Consider the following 21131-nt stretch of genomic DNA (forward strand, 5'->3'; position numbering starts at 1 on the left):
TACAAGAAATCAAAGTAGACAAAAAACCTGCGCAGGTTCAAACACAGAATTGCAAAAGCAATCGATCTCTTCAAAGCCCAATATATACAACGTCATGATGATGTTAAAAAAGTAGTGACCTTACATTTATCTTCGACTAAATGTTTCTTTAAACATGGGAAAAAGATATTTGTAAGAATTAAAGTTAGCGACCTTTATACTAATGAAACCTTCGACTTAGGTCAATTTTTCCAAAGGCTTGAAAAAGAAGCCGGTATAAATAACATCAGCCAACTTAAAATGGCACTGAGCGAAGAAATCTTTGAGAACATTTCAATAGATTCTTTTAAGAACAAGGGCAATAAAATATTAAATAATTCAAAAGTAGCGCTACTCAAGCCGGTGACCACAATAAAAGAAAATAAAGAAAAAGAAGAGATACTGTCTACATTCCATGATGATCCAATCCAAGGAGGTCACACAGGTATAGCTAAAACATTAGCGAAAATAAGAAGGCAATGTTATTGGAAAAACATGACACGTCAAATTACAAATTATGTGAGAAAGTGTCCCAAATGCCAAAACGACTAAACATACCAAGACCCCATTGACTATAACTGAAACACCACAAAAGGCGTTTGATAGGGTAATTGTGGATACGATCGGTCCACTTCCTAAATCAGAACAAGGAAACGAATATGCAGTCACTTTAATCTGTGACTTGACAAAATACCTTGTAGCCATACCAATCAAGAACAAAAGTGCAAAAACAATAGCTAAGGCTATATTTGAAGATTTTATTCTAAAGTACGGTCCAATGAAGACGTTCATTACGGACATGGGAACGGAATACAAAAATTCAATAATTGAAGGTATATGTAAAAACTTAAATATTCAAAACATAACATCCACTGCACCTCATCACCAGACTGTAGGAACCGTGGAGCGAAGCCACAGAACTTTTAATGAGTTCATACGCTCATACATCTCAACTGACAAAACAGATTGGGATGTATGGCTACAATACTTCGTATATTGCTTCAACACAACCCCCTCTATGGCACATGATTATTGTCCATATGAATAAGTCGGTAAGACTTCGAACTTACCAACACATTTTAATAGCATAGATAGAATAGATCCTTTTTATAATATAGATGGTTACGCTAAAGAATCAAAATTTAGACTAGAACAAGCTTTTAAAAGAGCAAGATTAATGGTAGAATCTAATAAACAGAAACAAAAAATTAATTATGATAAAAACTGTTTAGATTTCAAATTAAAAACAGGAGATCAGGTTTTATTGAAAAATGAAACAGGTCGTCCTATCTCAGACTGAGGAATGCATCAGCCTGTCCAGGGTCCTGAATTACAAGTTATTTATAATTCACAAGGACTTTATTGGGATAAACGGGGACTTTGCCAGCAATTGAAATGGAAATCACAACACTTTTTGGTTCTTTTAATTTTAATGGGTTTCTTTATTCTTCCGTATTATTATTCTACCCGGTTATGTTATGTTTAATTGTTCTACGACGCGTATGGTGGTTTGACTTGCGTGTTTGTTATTTGCCTGCCTGCTACGGCTGGTGGACTCTCTGCCTGCGATGGCTGATTGACTGCCTCCTACGATGGCTGGTGGACTGCCTCCTACGATGGCTGGTGGACTGCCTTTTTCTTCATGCAAGGCAGTGCCTTTTATAGATCGGGCGGCCTTCCATTTTTCCATGAATGTCTTACAGATATCCTATTTCTACTCCAGAATGTGGGAAGGGTTCTTACATAAATATATTTTGCCGAATTATAGTCTGCGCGTGCAGACGGGCTGATTGGTAACAGAAGGTTACCTAATCATTAGCCCTGCAGTCAGTGTCCAATATTCCCGGTAAGGAAAGTCGGAGACTGCTGACTGGCTTGCGCATGTGGGGGGTTTGCCCGGTAATCGAGGGTTACCTAAGCAATCGCCTCCCAACAAGTGTCCAATGTCCCAGGTAAGGTGATCGGTGTGCACCGGTACCGTGGGAAAGGAATTTCGTTGGCACTTCGGGAATATATATATTGTTTGGAATATTTATTTATTTAATATTATTTTAGGTACTTATTGCGTAAGTGCTGAGTTTGCATTTTTGCTGGGTGTTGATCGCTTCACCTGGGAGTAGCGTTGGCTGCGTCATCTGCTTGTGACGAACGATGGGATCCATGGAGAGTCCACCAGCCGTTGCAGTCAGGCAAATAACAAACACGGAAGTCAAACCACCATACGCGTCGTAGAACAATTAAACATAACATAACCGGGTAGAATAATAATACGGAAGAATAAAGAAACCCATTAAAATTAAAGGAACCAAAAAGTATTGTGATTTCTATTTCAGTTTCTGGCAAAGTTCCTGGCTTTCCCGATAAAGTCCTCGTGAATTATAAATAACTTGTAATTCAGGACCCTGGACAGACTGATGCATACCTCAGCCTGAGATAGGACATTACAGCCTCCTGAAGAACCCTCATCCTATAAGCCCATCTGCCTGATAGACAACGTGGGTAAAGCGCTAGACCGATGCATTTGCAAGAAGCTTCAGAAAGCTGTCATAGAGGCAGGTGCCTGTGTCCGATGCAGTTTGGCTTTAGGAAGGCAAGATCGACGGCGGACGCGATCCGCATAGTTAAAGACATAGCGGCAAAAGCTTTTGAGGGAACCAGGTGGCTTGGAGGACGGAAGCAGTACTGTCTTGTGGTCACTCTTGACGTAAAGGACGCCTTCCACTCGGCGAGGTGGGACGTCATCCTTAGGGCCCTAACCCGCATAGGAATCCCGGATTACTTGGTAGTCATCATTGAGAACTACTTCAGAGGCCGGATGCTGCTATACAACACCAATAGCGGTACGGTTCCTAGAGGCTCGGTCCTGGGACCAGGAGTGGCTGCACTCTGTGAGCCTCAATCTGGCTGGACAAAAGACGGAGGCGGTTCTTATATCCAGCCGCAAAAAAGTCGAGGTAGGCGACCGAGGTGGCGACCGTCCTTGTCGGCTCAGTCGACATAATATCCGAGCATTCCGATATGTTGGAGTAATGCTGGACACTCGCCTCTCATTTCGCGAGCACCTCCAGGCAGTCTGCAAAAAGGCAGCAAAAAGGAAGAGCACTTTCGCGCATAGTGCTGAACACGAGGGGACCCAAGCTAGGAGGCCTACTTCTTCTTCAGTCTGTCCTTAAATCGGTCATGATGTATGCAGCACCAATCTGGGCAGAGGCGGCGAGGACAAAGTCATACAGGAGAGGGCTAGACGCAACTCACCAACTAGGAGCTCTGCGAGTCTGCTGCGGTTTCCGAACCATTTCGCGGCCTTGGTCATAGCAGGAATGCTCCCAGTGGCGGACCTCGCCGAGGAAGCAAAGGAAATCTCTTCAGAACTCGACGAAGCACCACAGAATCGATCACCGGCACTAAGGAGACAAATAAAGTCGGCAGCGAGGGAAAGGAGCTTAGACAGATGGCAGGAACGATGGGCCATCTCAGCGAAGGGCAGATGGGCGATGTCCTTATACCGGACATCGTTACATCGTTACGTGGGTAAACCGGAAGCATGGAGAAGTGAATTTTTGGCTAACCCAGCTACTAAGTGGGCACGGCTGTTTTAGGAGCTAGCTCCAACGTTTCGGGCACGACTGCGACACTAACTGCCCGACGTGTGGCGTCAAAGAAATTGCTGAGCACATTCTGTTCATCTGCTCAAGGCTTACAGAACAGCAAAGCGGTATTGGCGGTGACACGCTGAACGCTGAGAATCTGATCTTCGCAGAATACTCGAAGGAGCTCGGGGCTTATTTATATTCTCTTCCACCTATTGTTCCTTACCTAATAAATTGATAAAAAAAAAACCTACCACCACCCGGGGCAACCGATACATAGCTGTCGTCATGTGTTAATTTACCAAGTGGCCAGACAGCAGAGACGGTGGCGCGCGCCCTTACGGAAGAGGTGTTTTGCCGGAATGGAGTCCCCTTCGTACTTCATTCATATCTACGAAGGAATTTTGAATCGTAAGCTTTTCGAGCCTGCCCATGATTAATGGACGTCGAGAAAACCCGCACTACCCCCCTTCACCAACAATCCGACGGAATGGTTGAGCATTTTAGCCGCCCGCTGCTCAGCTATCTGGCTAAATTCGTAGATGACAATCAACGGAATTGGGACGACCGACTGCCGTGGGCACTGTGGGCCTACCGAGCAGCAACTCACGAGGCCACCGGATTCTCTCCCGCGAAATTAATCTTCGGTCGGGAGATGCGATTGCCGTGTGAGCTACTGTACGGATGTCCAACACCCGATGCTTAAAGCTACCCGGTCTTTGTGGATAAACTACAATCTCATTTGCAGGAAACGCCTCATGCTGCCAGGGAACACCTGAAGGCCGCAGCAGACCAGCAAAAATACCGATACGACCTACGCTCCCCTACCGTCCAGTTCGAGCCGGGTGATCTCGTATGGCTGAATGCACCTGTTCGGAAAGTGGGACGATGTCCGAAACTTCAATCATACTGGATAAGCCCCGCCACCGTGATCCGTAGACATTCCGACCTAGTCTACGAGATACGCCCTCCCGGAAAACGACTATACACGTACACCGACTAGTGGGCTGCAAAGCACATGTTCCTGAATAAGTCGGCCAGGCGGCTCAACTCTTAGAGGGGGGCAATGTAACGAAATATCAAATTTTTTAGTTTAGCGCCCTTAAAGCCCTTGACCCTAGCTTTCGATAGTTAGCGGTCATCTCAAACGGCCAGACTGACAAGGGAAAAAGTAGAAGAAACCACATGTAATAAGAAAAGAGTGAGCAACAAGGTTATGTGCATGAAAAAAAGTGCGAGAATTGGAGAAGTATTGTATATTATTATTACGGAATAAGACGAAACGGAATAGTTTAGGTTGCTGCCTTCATTATTGTTCCGCCTCCCCAACGTGAAAAGAAAGTCCCCTAGGCCCGCCTCGTAGCACAATTTTGTTACAATACATTAATATTATTCATCACCAAAAAAAAACGCGACTTGCGCTGAAAAAATTGTATTTATTTATATTATATATGGCCGTCAGCCATTCGGGTAATACATTGGGACTAACGGCTGACGGTCTGTTTCACCACAACAATACACTCGGACTGGGTGTAAGGGTGCCTCAGGCTGGGGCTTGCCCTGATCCGACGGGGCCATGCACCTGGACTTCGAATACGGCGGATCACGAGCAAAACATCAGCCGCCGTAACTGTACACACCGGTGGAAGTGCGAATATACTCTTCTCGTGAGGGCGGCTGGTAAACTGGTCCTGATACGGTGAAGTCTCTGGCACGGATGCTGGCTAATTGTAGTCCGGCGGAGAGAAGAAAACTTTCAGTGAAATTACCCCAATCCTAGGTGAAACAGGTGGGGGTGATCAGTCGAGAGTATGCGAACTCTGGATACCTGCCGACCATCTGTTTAAATGAGGCTTCCCGGAAAAAGCGGGTGGTTTCCAGCCTACTCGTGGGACCAAACTATGCCAAAATTAAACAGGTTAGGTTGTCCCGGACGGCCCTCACGGGGCCACGCATGGGCTAATATGGCCCTTAGTTGTCCGGATAAGTGGGTATGGACCTTCTGAGAGTTTTACGCGGTTTCGAAGTCCGTGAGGATCAAGGAGATTTTCGCAAAGCCAAGGAGTTCCCCTGGCATCCTCCGGGATGCATCTTCCAGCGATGCCAGTACCGGGCTGCCAAGATGTTTGTTTCTTGCCCTTGAGAGAGCCGGGCATTTGAAGATTAGATGTTTCAGGGTTTCGATAGCCCCAGATTCATCACATTTCCTGCAGTTGCCACTGTTGGTGATGCTTAGTTTGACTGCATGTACTGCAGCCAGGCAGTTACCTGTGAGTATACCCATTAGCATCCTCCAGTCCTTCCGTGGTAGGTGCAATAGGTAGTGGCTGAGTTTACCATTGCTCTCCTTGCACATGGTTTTCGCGATTCTGCAGGTGGTGGTTCTCCTCCACCTGCTACTGGGCTGTATGTGTCCCCGCCTCTCTAGATTGCTTTGAAGCTTTCTGAGGGAGACAGGCACGTTCTGAGTCCTGTCGTTCACAAGCCCGACGCCTTCCTTAGCCAGCACGTCTGCTGTCTCGTTACCTTCGATGCCCTGGTGGCTGGGAACCCAATTCATCCGCACTGACTTTGTCGTGCTTAGGAAATCTAATGCCTCCCTGCTTGTCATGACATTTTTGGAACTGACCGCTGACGACTGCATGGATCTTATCGCCGCCTGGCTGTCCACGAACAGGTTGAACACATCATGTGGGCGATCGGTACATCGAGCAACCTCCGCCGCTTTCCGTATGGCGAAGACTTCCGCCTGAAATATGCTGTGTTGGTTCGGTAGCTTATAGGGCAGCCTTATTTCAGGGTCTGTGTAGTATATGCCCGCACCTACTTCTCCCTCCATCTTGGAGCCATCAGTGTATATGCTTAGGTGTTCAGTCTGATCCCAACTTCCTTTCCAGTGAGTATTGTTGTTTCAGATATATTGATTATGTCTCGGCCTATTGAACTGTGCCCGAATCCTTGCAGCGACTTATTGCCTGATGCGACTAGGCGTTGTGCTGCCTTATCTGCAATCAGTTGAGCGTGATTGTCCAGGTGGTCGATTATTGTTTTTATTGTTTCGAGTGCTTTTGTTGGGGTTGACTTCAGCGCCCCAGTGTTGCAGAGCAGTGCCTGCCGCTGAGTTCTATCTATTAGATTGTTGTAGGTTTTCTTTTCTGTAGCCTGCCACCACACTAAGACTCCATATAGCAGAGTCGGTCGCACTACCGAAATGTAGATCCAGTGCATTAGTGCACGTGATAAGTCCCATGTACTGCTGATGCATATAGCGCAATACATTGGGTCTCCATGCCAGCTTGCTGTCCAGTACTATGCCGAGGTATTTGACTTGTGTTTTGGGGTCATCCTGGTTCTGTCGATTTTCGGGGGAACCATGCCGGCACCTTGTACCTCTTCGTGAAGAGGATGAGGTCCGTCTTGTCCGCGTTGATACTGAGTCCTACTTTTCCCGCCCACTCACATATCTCCCTGAGTGTTGATTTTTTTATAGAGCTGAGGCTAGATGGGCACACTCCCGTAATATTTATGCTTATGTCGTCCGAATAAGCTGTTATTTTTGGGGCTCTCCTCTCGAATCTCTTTATTAGGTCGTCGACCACCAGATTCCATAGGAGGGGCGACTATATCCGACCCTGCCCCTTTCACCATGGAAGCGGTGCCCCACTCTGAATACACCCGTCTACAACTTAGAAGGTTCTTTATCCAGAGGTTGATAGCGGGATGTGTGTTGATCGATTCTAGGAGATAAGGGTATCGCGCTCGTATTAACGTTTTTGAATGCTCCGGATATGTCTACGAACACTCCTAGAGCATACTATTTATTTTGGATGGTATTTTCGATGGTGGCTACTAGCGAATGCAGTGCCATCGTTTTGATGTGTAGACCTAGTGTAGATCTAGTGTTTTGAGTAGAAAAGAGGTGAGGCTTATCGGTCTATAGTCATTGGGGCTCATATGGCTGCACTTTCCTGCCTTTGGAAGGAAGACAATCCTCGAGGTCCTACATTGGATACGGATATAGCATGTGCTCAGGCAAGCTGAGTATATTGCAGAGAGCCATGGGGTGATCACGTCTTTGGTCGCCTGAAGCATGGCTGGAAATATACCGTCTAGTCCAGGTGCTTTTTTACCCGCAAAGGAGTCTATAGCCCAGTGGATTCTCTTAGATGATATGAGATCTGTTATAGGGTGCTGTTCCTCAGTTGCTAGGTCCTGATGCTCTGTAGCGTCAGCAACCTCGGTGCATCCTGGGAAGTGAGCTTCCATTAGTGCTGTTAGGGCTTCTTCACTGCTCTCAGTTCACTGTCCAACATTTCAGCTGACTCTGGGTGGGTTGCATTGATAGCAACTTCCGGAGTCTGGCCGTTTCTGGTACATTCTCGATATTGGAGCAAAAGCTTCCTCCACGAGTTTCTTTGTGCCTTGCGTATTTCCTTCTTGTATTCCCTGAGTAGGGTTTTGTATTCCTCATTTATTATACTAGTCTACACGACAATTAGGCTGTGGCCCAAAATTACCTTTTCTTATAGATTTTGGGGTTTAAAATTTTTAACGAATTATGGTTTTTTTTAAGGTTAAGTTTTTTTTTAAGAATTTTTTAAAATCTGGTATTTTTTTAATGTTTTTTTTTCAGAGGTAGTGCTTTTATTTTTCACATAATTTAAGTATCTTGTATCTGGTTGTATAGGACTATGCAGTTATAAAAAGCTAACAAATGCAGCTATAAATCCGACCCAGACATTTTGTAACTGCAGCTTAACGCCTGGAAGATATTAAGCTTTCAAATTCAAATTTCATAATTTGTTTGCAGTATTTTTTTTTTTAATTTCGACTTAAAAACTCGGTATAAGGCGAAAAAAAAAGTTCTTGGCATGCATTTTTAGCTTTAGATAGACGCATTAATTAGGCGTCGATTAAGGTATTGTTCATCAAAATCGTCCTGGTTTCCGGGTCCTGGCGGGGAGGCTGTGTTGATATTAGTTCGATTGTTGGCCCCGACAAGCGTGGGGTTAGCGTAGCTGTTTCCCTCGCTGCTGGGCTGTTGGATTTTGTCTGTCGTTGTCCTTGTTCGATGCTGGTGGTCGGCTCTGAGGGCTACCGTATGTTCAATTTTTCCGTTGCGGATCCTCTGCGTGCTTGCTCTGTTGCTTGTCTTGGACCTGGGCTTCCTGTGTCGAGCGCCGGGTTCAAGTGCGTTTGTCTCGTGTGTAAGATCCTCGTGGTTTGTTTGGGATGCGTGTTCCTTGTTGTTGGCCTAGGACGCGGTTGCTCCGTAGTGACCGTGGGACTCGTTTTCCCGATTGCTTGCGTTATTGGATGCCGTGTGCGTTGTGGTAGGTCGTGGACGTGGGTTCGCATGCGGACGCATGCAACTTGCAGGTTGGTGTTGTTGTCTAGTTGTCGGGCGGGGTTTGCGCTGATGAAGCTTCTGGATGCCCCGGTGTCGATTGTGGCTTCCGTTGCGTGTCCACCTATGTTCACCATCGCCACTATCCGGCCTTTGCTCACGTGTAGAGAGTTCTTTAGTCGCGGGTTGGAGGAGGCGTCGTTCCCGGCTGATCCTGTGTCTGTTGCAGCAATCGACGGTCCGTGTGCCGTGTTTACCACATTCCCAGCAGAATAGGATCAAAGGATTTTGTGCATTCGTGTGTCGCATGCCCGGCTTCACCACACAGGCGACAGGCCGCGCGTGGGCTGGTGATGGGGGTCGTCATAATGCAATATGCTACATCGGGATTCGCCGTACTGTTTGGATGGGCTGGCGGTCTTCCTGGTGTGTCTGCCGACTCCCAATGGGGTCTCCGAAATGGCGTCCTGTGCGAGTCGTTGTTCCTCTGCTCTGCTCTGTAGCTGGCCTTGCGTGTCTTGGTGTGCTCCGCGGGGGTGCGAAAGTGGTCGGAATGGTCCGCTCTTGGATACTCTCGAACTCTGTGGCCAACAGTGTGAACTGTGCCAGGCTTTGGAGTTCGTGTAGGCGCACGTACATCTGGTATGCTGGCAGGGCTCTCTCCTTGTTTGCGTTGCTTAAGACTATTTTTATACCCGTACTCAAAAAAGAGTTAAGGGGTATATTAGATGTGTAACGCAGAGAAGGAAACGTTTCCGACATCATAAAGTATATATATTCTTGATCAGCATCAATAGCCGAGTCGATATAGCCATGTCTGTCTGTCCGTCTGTCTGTCTGTCTGTCCGTCTTGTTGAGCGCCTAGATCTCAGAGACTATAAGAGCTAGGGCAACCAAATTTGGTTTCCAGACTCATGTGATATCACACTGCTACAAGTGTATTTCAAAATTTCGCCCCGCCCCCTTCCGTCCCCACAAAGGTCGAAAATCTGTGGCAGGCACATTTATAAAGATATGATAAAACTGAAACGCAGTATCGTAGAGAATGCCCATATCTACCAGACTGCCGAATCTGAATCAGATCGGATCATAATTATAGCCAGAATGAAGAAATTAATTTTCAGTTGCTTCCCCTGCCCCATCCTGCCAACGATAACGCAACTCATTTTCCTTCTCGCTCGCACACTCTGCCGCGTTCAGTGCGCGAGCAACCCCTAGCGGAGGAGATGTAGAATATAAATGGTACATGTACAATCTTTAGTTTTATCGTATCTTTAAAAATGTGCCTGCCACAGATTTTCGTTCTTTGTGCGAGCGGAAGGGGGCGGGGCGAAATTTTGAAATACACTTGTAGCAGTGTGATATCACATGAAGCTGGAAACCAAATTTGGTTTCTCTAGCTCTTATAGTCTCTCAGATCTAGGCGCTCATCAAGACGGACAGACGGACATGGCTCTATCGACTCGGCTATTGATGCTGATCAAGAATATATATACTTTATGGGGTCGGAAACGTTTCCTTCTCTGCGTTACACACATCCACTTTGATCACTAATCTAAAATAACCCTTAACTCTTTTTTGAGTACGGGTATACAAACTGAGTTTTGCCCAAAACGCAATAACTCAATAACTCAACCGTACAATGTCTTCTTCTACTGCACCACCAACTAAACGCACTCGGAATAATGCTGCAACTGCGAGTGAGCGCAATAGCTCAGTCGTAGTGTAAACAGGCTATTAGAATTACATTAAGTTTAGCATGCATTCTCCTTTCTCTCATGTAAAGCTTACCTAGCCATAAGAACCAATGTAAACCTTAGCTATAAATACGGCCCTGTCGCCAAATAAAGATCACCAAGAGTCACCTCTCGCCTTCATTATAGTAGATAAAGAACATTGTTCGGCTAAGCGCCGGCCCATGGCAGCGCAAAGAGAGCAGAGCTAAGCTCTTATGCACAACATTACCTACCTGACTCTGCGCTCTTGAGTCATTTTCCCCTTCCCGAAAATCGTCAGCCGACGAAGGCTGTGAGGGAGGCTCGTCTGCGCAGCAGAGACACTTCGAAATCTAGCATCATCAAACGTACAACATATCGTCGGTTGGCACAGTGACCTGCTACATCGTTATTACCTTTTATACAAAAACCCATTATTGTTCTCGCTTCAACACGGTCCACCACGGGTCCGCCTGTTGCTAACTCTTGCCCATACTATTCCCACTCGCCTTGCATGGCAAATAAAGAAACTAACATAATCAAACAAACTGTGTTGTGAATTAATCAAAGTACAAATTGTCGATTTAACTCTACGCTATTGAAAAATCTCAATAGCTCAACATTTTGGTGACCCCGACGTGATATAATCGATATATATTTATATATATACACATATATATGCCTTGCAAATAACACTTGTCGGTTGTTTAATTCGCTTTGTACCACGGTTTTTCGATTCGGCGTTTGTGCACAAGCAACATAAACGGTTCTCGCGTCATCTGCTTTGCGGTTTGTCTTGCGGTTGTTTCGTTTCGGTTTTCGGTGCTCTAAGTGTGCATGCCATTGTTGTTGTCAGCTGCACCTACTCAGTTCTTTTAAAACTGTGAACTTTCGCTGCTGGCCTGTAGAACTGTGAGCCCGTGTGTTTGAGCGCTGCGATCGAGTGTACAGTTCCTATCAAACTGTTCGAGGTTATTCACCGGTTATTAACCTCTCCGTGCTTCAGAAACTGTAACCCAGTGCGTCGTAATCCTACCCAATGGCTTCTAATAGCACCCCCCCACTCTTGCCCCCCTCACCATTGTTCGTCGATTCGGAAGCTGCATTCTACAAGCGCAAGGTGCAATCCATGGTAGGGGCAGCACGGAGAATCGAAACGGCCGTTGGCAAGGAGAGAATTGGCGAGCTCAGTGAGGAGGAGCTGAACGTGAGGCTGAAATTGCTAGCGGAGCTTGTAGTTTCATTCAACGAGCACCATAATGCCCTGGAGAGGATTGATCTCGATGAGATCGGTAGTCCCTTGAGGGAGGAGTTTGACGAGTGCGTGGTCATGCTGGAGATTCGCATGAAACGGGAGTTAAACAAGCGGCAGCCCACAATGCTTCCATGCTCAACAATGCGGACGGACCATGTAGAAGAGGCCCCAACTACGGTCGTAGTGCAAAGTCTGCCACGCCTGCCGGAGTTAAGGCTTCCTGAGTTCAGTGGTGGCTACGCTCAGTATTCCTCGTTTTGGAGCATGTTTTCCTCCATAATAGACAAGGATACCGATTTGTCAAATGTGGAGAAGCTGCAGCACCTACGTTCCTGCCTGAAAGGACCAGCACTAGACACTATTTCGTCTCTAGAGTTCACGCACGCCAGCTATCCCATCGCGCTAGACCTCCTTGATAAGCGTTTTAATAACAAACGTTTAATTTTTCAGGCGCATGTCACGGACATTCTGGGTGTTCCGCGCGTAGAGGCTTCGTCTGTGTCGCAACTTCGGTCTTTGTCGGACACTGTGAATGCTAATCTTCGGGCTTTGCAGAGTATGGGAACAACGAAGCAGATTGCAGACTGTATCTTGATACAGAGCCTGCTGCAGAAGGTGGACAGCGCTACGCAATCCAAGTGGGAGGAAACGTCATCGCTGGACAGCATACCCACAAGCCAACAATTCACCGCTTTTCTGGAGCAAAGATGTCAGAAGTTGGAGAATCGGGAGCACGCTATGGCAATGTATACGCCTGGCATTCAGGTGGGAAAGATTAAAAAAGTACAGAGCAACGCTAGAAGTTCATTTGTAGCCACTGAGTCTGTTTCTCTTGAGTGTCTATTTTGCAATACTGCTGGCCATGGCATATATACATGCGCGCTGTTTGGGAATCTTTCGCCGTCCCTTCGCCTAATTGAGGTGAAAAAGCTTGGTCTTTGCCTGAATTGCCTGAGGGCTGGCCATCAATTGCGCACTTGCAGGTCATCAACTTGTCGTCACTGTGGTAGCAAACATCACACGTTATTGCATTTAAACGCCAGACCCTCGCCCACGGAACCCGTTGTCTCTACATTCCCGCACCCTGAAGCGCAGCCACAGTCCTCAGCTGCCTCTCTGGTTGCACAGAACTCTTGCAGGGATGTTGTGCTCTTAGCCACTGCAGTTGTTCTGCTGAGAGATCGTGCTGGATCGCTCGTACCGTGTCGGGCACTCTTGGAGTCCGGATCACAAATGCACCTTATAACCTCCAGCCTCGCCCAACAACTTAGACTGAAAAGGACCATGTCGTCGGCCGCAGTATCGGGTCTTGGGGATTCCAGTTTTGTATCGGAGGGCTATACTGTGGGACTCAACTTGCAGTCCCAAGCCTCTGACTACAGTACCAGTTTCGTCGCGTTGGTAGCTCCCACAATCACCGAGCAGCAGCCCAGCTTTTCAGTTGACGTTTCTGGTTGGAAAATTCCGCCGAATTTACCATTGGCAGATCCGCAGTTCTTCAGGCCACAGCGTATTGACCTGCTCATTGGGGCTAGCCTATTCTTCGAGCTGCTGTGCATTGGCCAAATCAAATTGGATGTTGGCTTGCCATCGCTTCAGAAGACTCGCCTTGGATGGGTGGTTTCAGGAGGTGGTCAGCAAACGCGTAGGACAGCTTTACTTGGGGCTCAGGCCTCATCTGACGCCAGGCAGGAATCTCTTGATCAAGTGGAACTGTTACTGAGGCGTTTCTGGGAGGTAGAAAGTTCCACTGAAGATTCGGTGATGGTAAAGCAGGAGGACGTCGATTGTGAAGATCACTTCAAAGCAAATTTTTCGCGTCTGTCATCTGGAGAGTTGCCGTGAAGCTGCCCATCAAGAAAAGTTTGGAGATCTTGGGCGACTCATACACGCAAGCATATCGGCGGTTCCTCAACTTGGAGCGGAAACTTGAGCGTCGTCCGCAGCTGAAGGCTCAGTACGCATCTTTCATTAGGGAGTACCAAGAGCTTAATCATATGTCGTTGGTGGAATCAGAACTGCTCAGTCGTTGTCGCTATTTTCTACCGCATCATTGCGTGTTTAAGGAGGACAGCACGACCACCAAATTGCGGGTCGTGTTCGATGGATCTGCCACAACATCAACAGGTGTTTCGTTAAACGAGGTCCTAATGGCGGGTCCTACTATCCAGCCAAAGCTGCTACATACGCTGCTTCGTTTTCGTACGTTCCTCATTGCGCTGACTGGTGACATTTGCAAGATGTACAGGTGTGTCCGAGTATCTGAGCCGGACAATTACCTGCAGTGCATCTTATGGAGGGATTCCCCTCACGAGGATGTGAAGGCGTTCAAGCTCGACACCGTAACATATGGAACCAAACCGGCTTCCTATCTTGCAATTCGTTCCATGCTCCAATTGGCAGAAGAAGAGAGGACTGCATTTCCCATTGGCTCGGAAGTGTTGACCTCCAATTTCTATGTCGACGATTTGATGACTGGAGGAGGATCTGTAGAGGAAGTGCGCGAAAAGATGAGGCAGACATCCCAGTTATTGGCTCGGGGAAGGTTCCCAATTCGGAAATGGTGCTCCAACGTCCCTGGCGTACTTGAGGGAATTCCTGATAAGGATTAGGAAACGCTGCTAAGGTTCGACGATGGCACCGACTTCACAAAGGCTCTTGGATTGGTTTGGGAGCCTTCATCTGATAATTTTCTCTTTTTGGTAGTACCCAAGCAGCTGCCATCAAAGCCGACGAAGCGTTCAATGTTGTCAACGATTGCTCGTTTTTATGATCCTTTAGGACTGATTGGGCCTGTCATCGCAAAGGCAAAGATTTTCCTTCAGTTGGTATGGAAGGAGCAGCTCCAATGGGATGAGAGTTTGCCAGAGTTTCTTTCATCAGCGTGCGAGAGTTTGTCCACCCCTCAGATTTTTAGATTTCCTCGTCTGTCAGTTCTCCCCAATTCAACAGTGGAAGTTCACGGGTTTTGTGACGCCAGCCTAGACGCCTATGTAGCATGTATTTACGTTGTGTCTAGGACAAATAATCGCGCGCACGTGCAACTTCTGTGTGCGAAGTCTCGTGACGCCCCTCTTAAGGTATTGACGGTGCCCAAGTTGGAGTTATGTGGCGCTGACTTGCTTTCTCAATTGATCAGTGAGATACAGCAACTTAAATTGTTCACTGGAAGCTTCTATTGCTGGTCGGACTCCACAACTGCCTTGTCTTGGGTGCGCCATGACTCATCAAGCTTTAACGTATTCGTTGCAAATCGGGTCTCAGCCATTCAGGAGCGGACTGCTCAGATGGAGTGGCGCTACGTGCCCACCGCCCAGAACCCTGCTGACATATTGTCCAGAGGCGCTTCGCCGTCAGAGCTTCTGGAATCGCATCTTTGGGCCCACGGGCCACCCTTTTCTTCAACATGAGCAACCTCTGTGGCCAGCAGCGTCTATTCAATCCGCGCCAACACTGGAGTTGCGCAAGAGAGTCCTGATTGCAGTTTGTCCATTCGTAGACTTATCTGACGGCCGAAAGTTCTCCAATTCCTTCGGAAAGATCCAGCGCACATTTGGATACGTATTCAAGTTTCTGCAGCGCAAAAGGTCGTCCGGACTAACAGTAGCTGACATCGTTGGTGGTACGCGGATACTTCTTCGTTCGATTCAGCGAGTGCATTTGTGGCCTGACCAAGACTCTGCTTGACGAACAGCAGGCGCAGTCGTCTAGCTCTATCTCGTCACTCGCGCCGTTCCTAGATGACCATGGCTTGTTACGCGTCGGTGGGCGGTTGGAAAATTCATCACTTGATTTCAACGCACGGCACCCAGTCATTCTTCCAAGACGTCATCCCGTCACATCTGCTGTAATTGTGCATGTCCATGAGCAGAATTTGCACGCTGGGCCTCGGTCATTGCTCGCACTTATTCGGCATGAGTATTGGCCGATTGGAGGGCGCAAGACAGTGGCCAGCGTCGTAAATCGCTGCACCAGATGTTTTAAGGCCAAGCCGCGCCTGCTGCAGCATATTATGGCCGACTTGCAGAAGGATCGTGTGAATGCGTCGTACGTTTTTGCAGTCACCGGTGTGGATTTTTGTGGTCCGTTCTTTTATAAGAGTGAGGTGCGGACCAGACCACCCATCAAATGCTACATATGCCTCTTCATATGCTTTGCCACCAAGGCCGTTCACTTGGAGCTTGTGCAGGATCTATCGACGCCAGCGTTCATAAGCGCTCTAAAGCGATTCATTTTAACTCGCGGTCGGCCCAGGGAAATTTGGTCCGATAACGCAACCAACTTTGTGGGAGCAAAGAACGAGTTGGCAGAGTTGAAGAAGCTGTTCCTGGCAGAAAGACATATGAAGGAAGTTCAGGAGTTTTGCGTTGCGGATCATATTGACTGGCGGTTTATTCCCCCTCGCTCTCCCCACTTTGGCGGACTCTGGGAGACTGCGGTTAAAACAGCCAAACATCATTTCTACCGTTCCGCTTCCAGCTAATTGCTGTGCTTTGATGACCTGAGAACGCTTGTGTGCCATATCACTGCCATAATAAACTCAAGGCCATGCCCCCGCCCCCGGCCGCTCCCGCCGCCCGGCCCCGCGGGCCCCGGGGGGTGCGCCGGGGCCGGGCCGTGGCCCCGCCGGCCGGGCCGGCCGGGCCCCCCCCCCCCCCCGCCCCCCCAGCGCGGGTGGGGGGGCTGTTGGCGGCCTTCGCTTCATCAACGTACACTCGTCGGTTGGCCGTGCCTGCTCTCGTTATACCTATACAAAACCCTATGTCTCGCTTCCCGGTCCCCCGGGTCCGCCTGTTGCTAACCCTCACGATCGGGTTAATCAAATATTGAAGTGTGCATAACGCGTTTACATATATACATACATATGTAAACAAACAGAAAACAGTGTATCATGGAGCATGCATTCTTCCTACAATGGTCACACTGGGAAACGATTGAAATACTAACACTTTTTGTCGGCGAAAAATTTACCTGATCTGAGTATTGAGTAAACGAAATTTTTTCTGATCTGAGTTGAGTACTGGTGGCGTTTCAGTTTCCTTTGTTTGATATTCGGAATATTCACCTACCGTTGTAACTATCACTACTAGCAACAACAACAAAAAATGTCGTTTACAATAGAAAATGCCGGGACAGATAGAAATACACATATATTCCTTAAAAATAATATTTTAAGCCAATTGTAGCATTATATACGAGATTCTCGTGGACCCATTTATCTTTAAATGCACATCTACACTTATGGGAGGACACTGCACACACATCTAAGCACTGCAACAAAGCATAAGTGAGCAGTCGCCGAAAAACACGCACAAAGAAGAAGTGGAAACACAAAACAAAAACGAGAAGGAACGTGTGAGTCGCTTCTGGGGACGCGACTCTACTTATACCCGTACGCAGTCAGTATATACATATTTAAGCTTATAATTTTTTTGAAACTTTTGAATTAAAAAAAAAAATTTTGCATATTACATTTTTTTCTACATCTGTTATATACATCTATATATATTATGTATATTCTACATCTAACATGTAGATTATACATGTACCTTTTAAATTCTACATCTCCTCCGCTAGGGGTTGCTCGCGCACTGAACGCGGCAGAGTGTGCGAGCGAGAAGGAACATGAGTTGCGTTGTTGTTTGCTGGAGGGGGCAGGGGAAGCAACTGAAAATTAATTTCTTCATTCTGGCTATAATTATGATCCGATCTGATTCAGATTCGGCAGTCTGGTAGATATGGGCATTCTCTACGATACTGCGTTTCAGTTTTATCATATCTTTAAAAATGTGCCTGCCACAGATTTTCGACCTTAGTGGGGTCGGAAGGGGGCGGGGCGAAATTTTGAAATACACTTGTAGCAGTGTGATATCACATGAGTCTGGAAACCAAATTTGGTTGCCCTAGCTCTTATATGTAGTCTCTGAGATCCAGGCGCTCATCAAGACGGATGGACGGACAGACGGACATGGCTATATCGACTCGGCTTTTGATGCTAAAAACTTAACAGAAGGTTTTCGATGACTGGTGTACCTAAAGCGACACGCAACACGTACCTGAATGCAACGCCACTCTGTGATAAATTCCAAAATTCTTAAAAATGTTACTTCCCAAGATTTTGTCCCACGTCACGTATATCTTTTACAACGCCATTACTACGTCCTCGTTTCCGACTGTATGGAAAAAGGCAAACATTTTACCAATCCCAAAACATAACAATGACTACAGACCCATTTCAATACTTCCATTTCTCTCAAAAGTTCTTGAAAATCTTATGTCTTCACAGATTGAAAACTTTTTGACTCAAAACTCGCTGATTAGCCAAAAGCAGTCGGGGTTTCGGAAAAAACGAAGTTGTATAAGTGCCATAACGGATATTGTGGAAGATATACGACAGCAACTTGACAAGAACTGGGTTACTTTCTTAACACTTCTTGACCATAGTAAGGCATTTGACTCCGTAAACCATAACATACTCTGCACAAAATTGACGAACTTAATCAATTTTTCAGACACTGCAATCAACTTTGTTAAGTCTTATCTTACAAATCGATTGCAGGCAGTAGTCTCAGGTAAGAATGTTTACAGTTTCATGAAACTTACGCGGGGAGTCCCTCAGGGATCTGTGTTAGGACCTTTATTGTTTACAATATATGTTAATGATCTACCTACTGTCTTGTCCGAATGTGAATTACATCTATATGCTGATGACGTCCAAATTTATGTTAGCAGTCCCGTTAACGAAATAAATATTTGTGTCAGTACGTGTAACAAAATGCTTTCCACAATAGAGAAATGGGCAAAAGAGAATGACCTGAAAATAAATCTTAAAAAATCAAAATGTTTGGAAATTGCTAAAAAAATTATTAATACAAGCAATCTGGAGAAACTTCACAATGACAATACGCCCATTTCCTATGAAGACCATGCAGTTAACCTGGGTATTACATTTAGTACACTGTCATGAAGTTAACATATATCAAAGGCAACAGGACGTACCTATGGTCTGTTGCGCCAATTGTCAGCGTCTAAAACATTTTTGCCAGAAGAAATAAGACTTCTAATTTCTAAAGTCATTCTCATCCCCATTCTCTTTTATGGTGTTGAAATATTTGGTCATAGTGACGCTCGCGACATGCGCACATTAGTAGTAGCCTTCAATTCAATTGTCCGATATGTGTTTAATTTAAGACGTTTCGATCATGTATCACACCAAACTAATAAAATACTTGACCTTAACTTGACCACTTGTATAGATTTTAGAACCTTAGTATACTTTCATAAAATTGTGACGACTCAAGAACCGATTTACCTTTACTGCAAACTTAACCCTGCTACATCACAACGAACCAACAACTATTAGTGCCCTCGAACTCAAACGCGTTGCTCGAAGAAGCAAAGTCAGAAAAAAAAAATCAAAAAGTAAAAAAAAGCTCCCTGTACTGTAAAGTGCATCTGTTATATTTTACAGAGACTTATCGATAACCGAATCGGGCCGCCGCAACTGTTCGGAGGAATTCACTATTTGTTTTTGCCCAGACCAATTTTTTCAGATTCATTTTTAAGGTTGGCTTAAAACAAAAATGTGTGAAGAGCTGTTAGTCAACAGAAGCTGTCAACTCTATGGGGGCTTTTATACGCACGATAGACCCATGGCCGTCGATAACAACAGAGGCGATACTTACTTAAGAAGTCGTAACGAACAAGATAGCACACCTTCGAGAAAACCTTCTTGTCAATTAATTTAGTATACATATATTGTTCAACTTATTATATCCCATAAACACTACTATACTACTCAAAAGTCATCCCTTCACAGTTTACAATTGGGATTACTATAGTTGTTATGTGTAGAGTGTAAAAGTTTTACGAGAAACTAAAAAAAAAAAGCTGCAAGAATCGTCGGCGTGGGAAGTTTCCAATGGGATGTGTTCCCTGAGGTCTGTGTGACAAAGAAAATTGAAAATTACGGATGTGTTCCTTTTCTACATGGCAGCCGGATTCAACGTTCAGCGATCAGGAATCTTATAGCCTTTTTACACTGGGCGGGTCTGCTATCGATATCGGCATCGATATCGCCTGAATCTCAGAGACTATAAGAGCTAGGGCAACCAAATTTGGTTTCCAGACTCATGTGATATCACACTGCTACAAGTGTATTTCAAAATTTCGCCCCGCCCCCTTCCGTCCCCACAAAGGTCGAAAATCTGTGGCAGGCACATTTTTAAAGATATGATAAAACTGAAACGCAGTATCGTAGAGAATGCCCATATCTACCAGACTGTTAAATCTGAATCAGATCGGATCATAATTATAGCCAGAATGAAGAAAATAATTTTCAGCTGCTTCCCCTGCCCACTCCTGCCAACGATAACGCAACTCATTTTCCTTCTCGCTCGCACACTCTGCCGCGTTCAGTGCGCGAGCAACCCCTAGCGGAGGAGATGTAGAATCTAAATGGTACATGTATAATCTACATGTTAGATGTAGAATATACATAATATATGTATATGTATAAAACAGATGTAGCAAACAAATGTAAAATTTTTTTTTATTCTAAAATTCTACAAAATAATATGCTCAAAAATGTATATGCTGACTGAGTACGGATATAGGTAGAGTCGCGTCCCCAGAAGCGACTAACACGTTCCTTCTCGTTTTATATTACACTACTTAACAAAATTGTACTTTTTCTTTAGGCTGTGGACCAAAATGAGTTTTTCTGATAGATTGTGGGATTTACAAATTTTTGTAGTACTTTGTTTTTCCCGAGTCTGGGTCGGACTTATAACTTAATTTGTCAGCTTTTCAGAACTTTTCAGAAAAATAAAAGCATTACCTCTGGAAAAAAAACATTAAAAAATACCAGATTTTAAAAAATTCTTAAAAAAAGTTTTTTTTTAAAAACTAAACCATAAAAAAAAACCATAATTCGTTAAAAATTTCTAAGCCCCGAAATCTATAAGAAAAAGTCATTTTGGGCCACAGCCTAATTGACGTGTTGACTAGTGTTATTGTCAGTCCTTTGTTGTCAGCAGCGTGGCGGCAAGCTTTTAGTAGGGTATATATATGACGGAAGAGATCCTACAGCAACAAAAGTATTTACGCTGTCGACAACGGCAAAGGTGGTGGCATCAGCTGTCTCTTTCGCTTGAAAATCGGGCCAGAAGCTCGGAGCTGCTAATCAACCGCCAACCGTCAACGAC

At 45.8% G+C, this 21131-nt stretch overlaps 2 protein-coding genes across 2 annotated transcripts; both read left to right on the top strand.

Moving 5' to 3' along the window:
- The first annotated feature begins 12066 nt into the window (after positions 1-12066).
- On the top strand, positions 12067-14537 carry LOC121405249. Its single transcript, XM_041595869.1, has 3 exons — positions 12067-12671; positions 12969-13692; positions 13773-14537. The coding sequence occupies exons 1-3, from the start codon at positions 12067-12069 to the stop codon at positions 14535-14537; spliced, it is 2094 nt and encodes a 697-aa protein (XP_041451803.1).
- A 1400-nt stretch (positions 14538-15937) lies between these two features.
- On the top strand, positions 15938-16408 carry LOC121405250. Its single transcript, XM_041595870.1, has one exon. The coding sequence runs from the start codon at positions 15938-15940 to the stop codon at positions 16406-16408; it is 471 nt and encodes a 156-aa protein (XP_041451804.1).
- The last annotated feature ends 4723 nt before the right edge of the window (positions 16409-21131 follow it).

Source organism: Drosophila obscura, unplaced genomic scaffold, assembly GCF_018151105.1.
Source record: "Drosophila obscura isolate BZ-5 IFL unplaced genomic scaffold, ASM1815110v1 contig_87, whole genome shotgun sequence".
Taxonomy (NCBI): domain Eukaryota; kingdom Metazoa; phylum Arthropoda; class Insecta; order Diptera; family Drosophilidae; genus Drosophila; species Drosophila obscura.

What these genes read in the sequence shown, in the direction of transcription:
- LOC121405249 (XM_041595869.1), top strand. Translation starts at nt 12,067, where the DNA reads ATGCGGACGGACCATGTAGAAGAGGCCCCAACTACGGTCGTAGTGCAA. An exon ending in CGGGAGCACGCTATGGCAAT is followed by an intron (nt 12,672 to 12,968) that starts GTATACGCCTGG and finishes TTTAAACGCCAG; the next exon opens with ACCCTCGCCCACGGAACCCG. An exon ending in CCACTGAAGATTCGGTGATG is followed by an intron (nt 13,693 to 13,772) that starts GTAAAGCAGGAG and finishes GTTGCCGTGAAG; the next exon opens with CTGCCCATCAAGAAAAGTTT.
- LOC121405250 (XM_041595870.1), top strand. Translation starts at nt 15,938, where the DNA reads ATGGCCGACTTGCAGAAGGATCGTGTGAATGCGTCGTACGTTTTTGCA.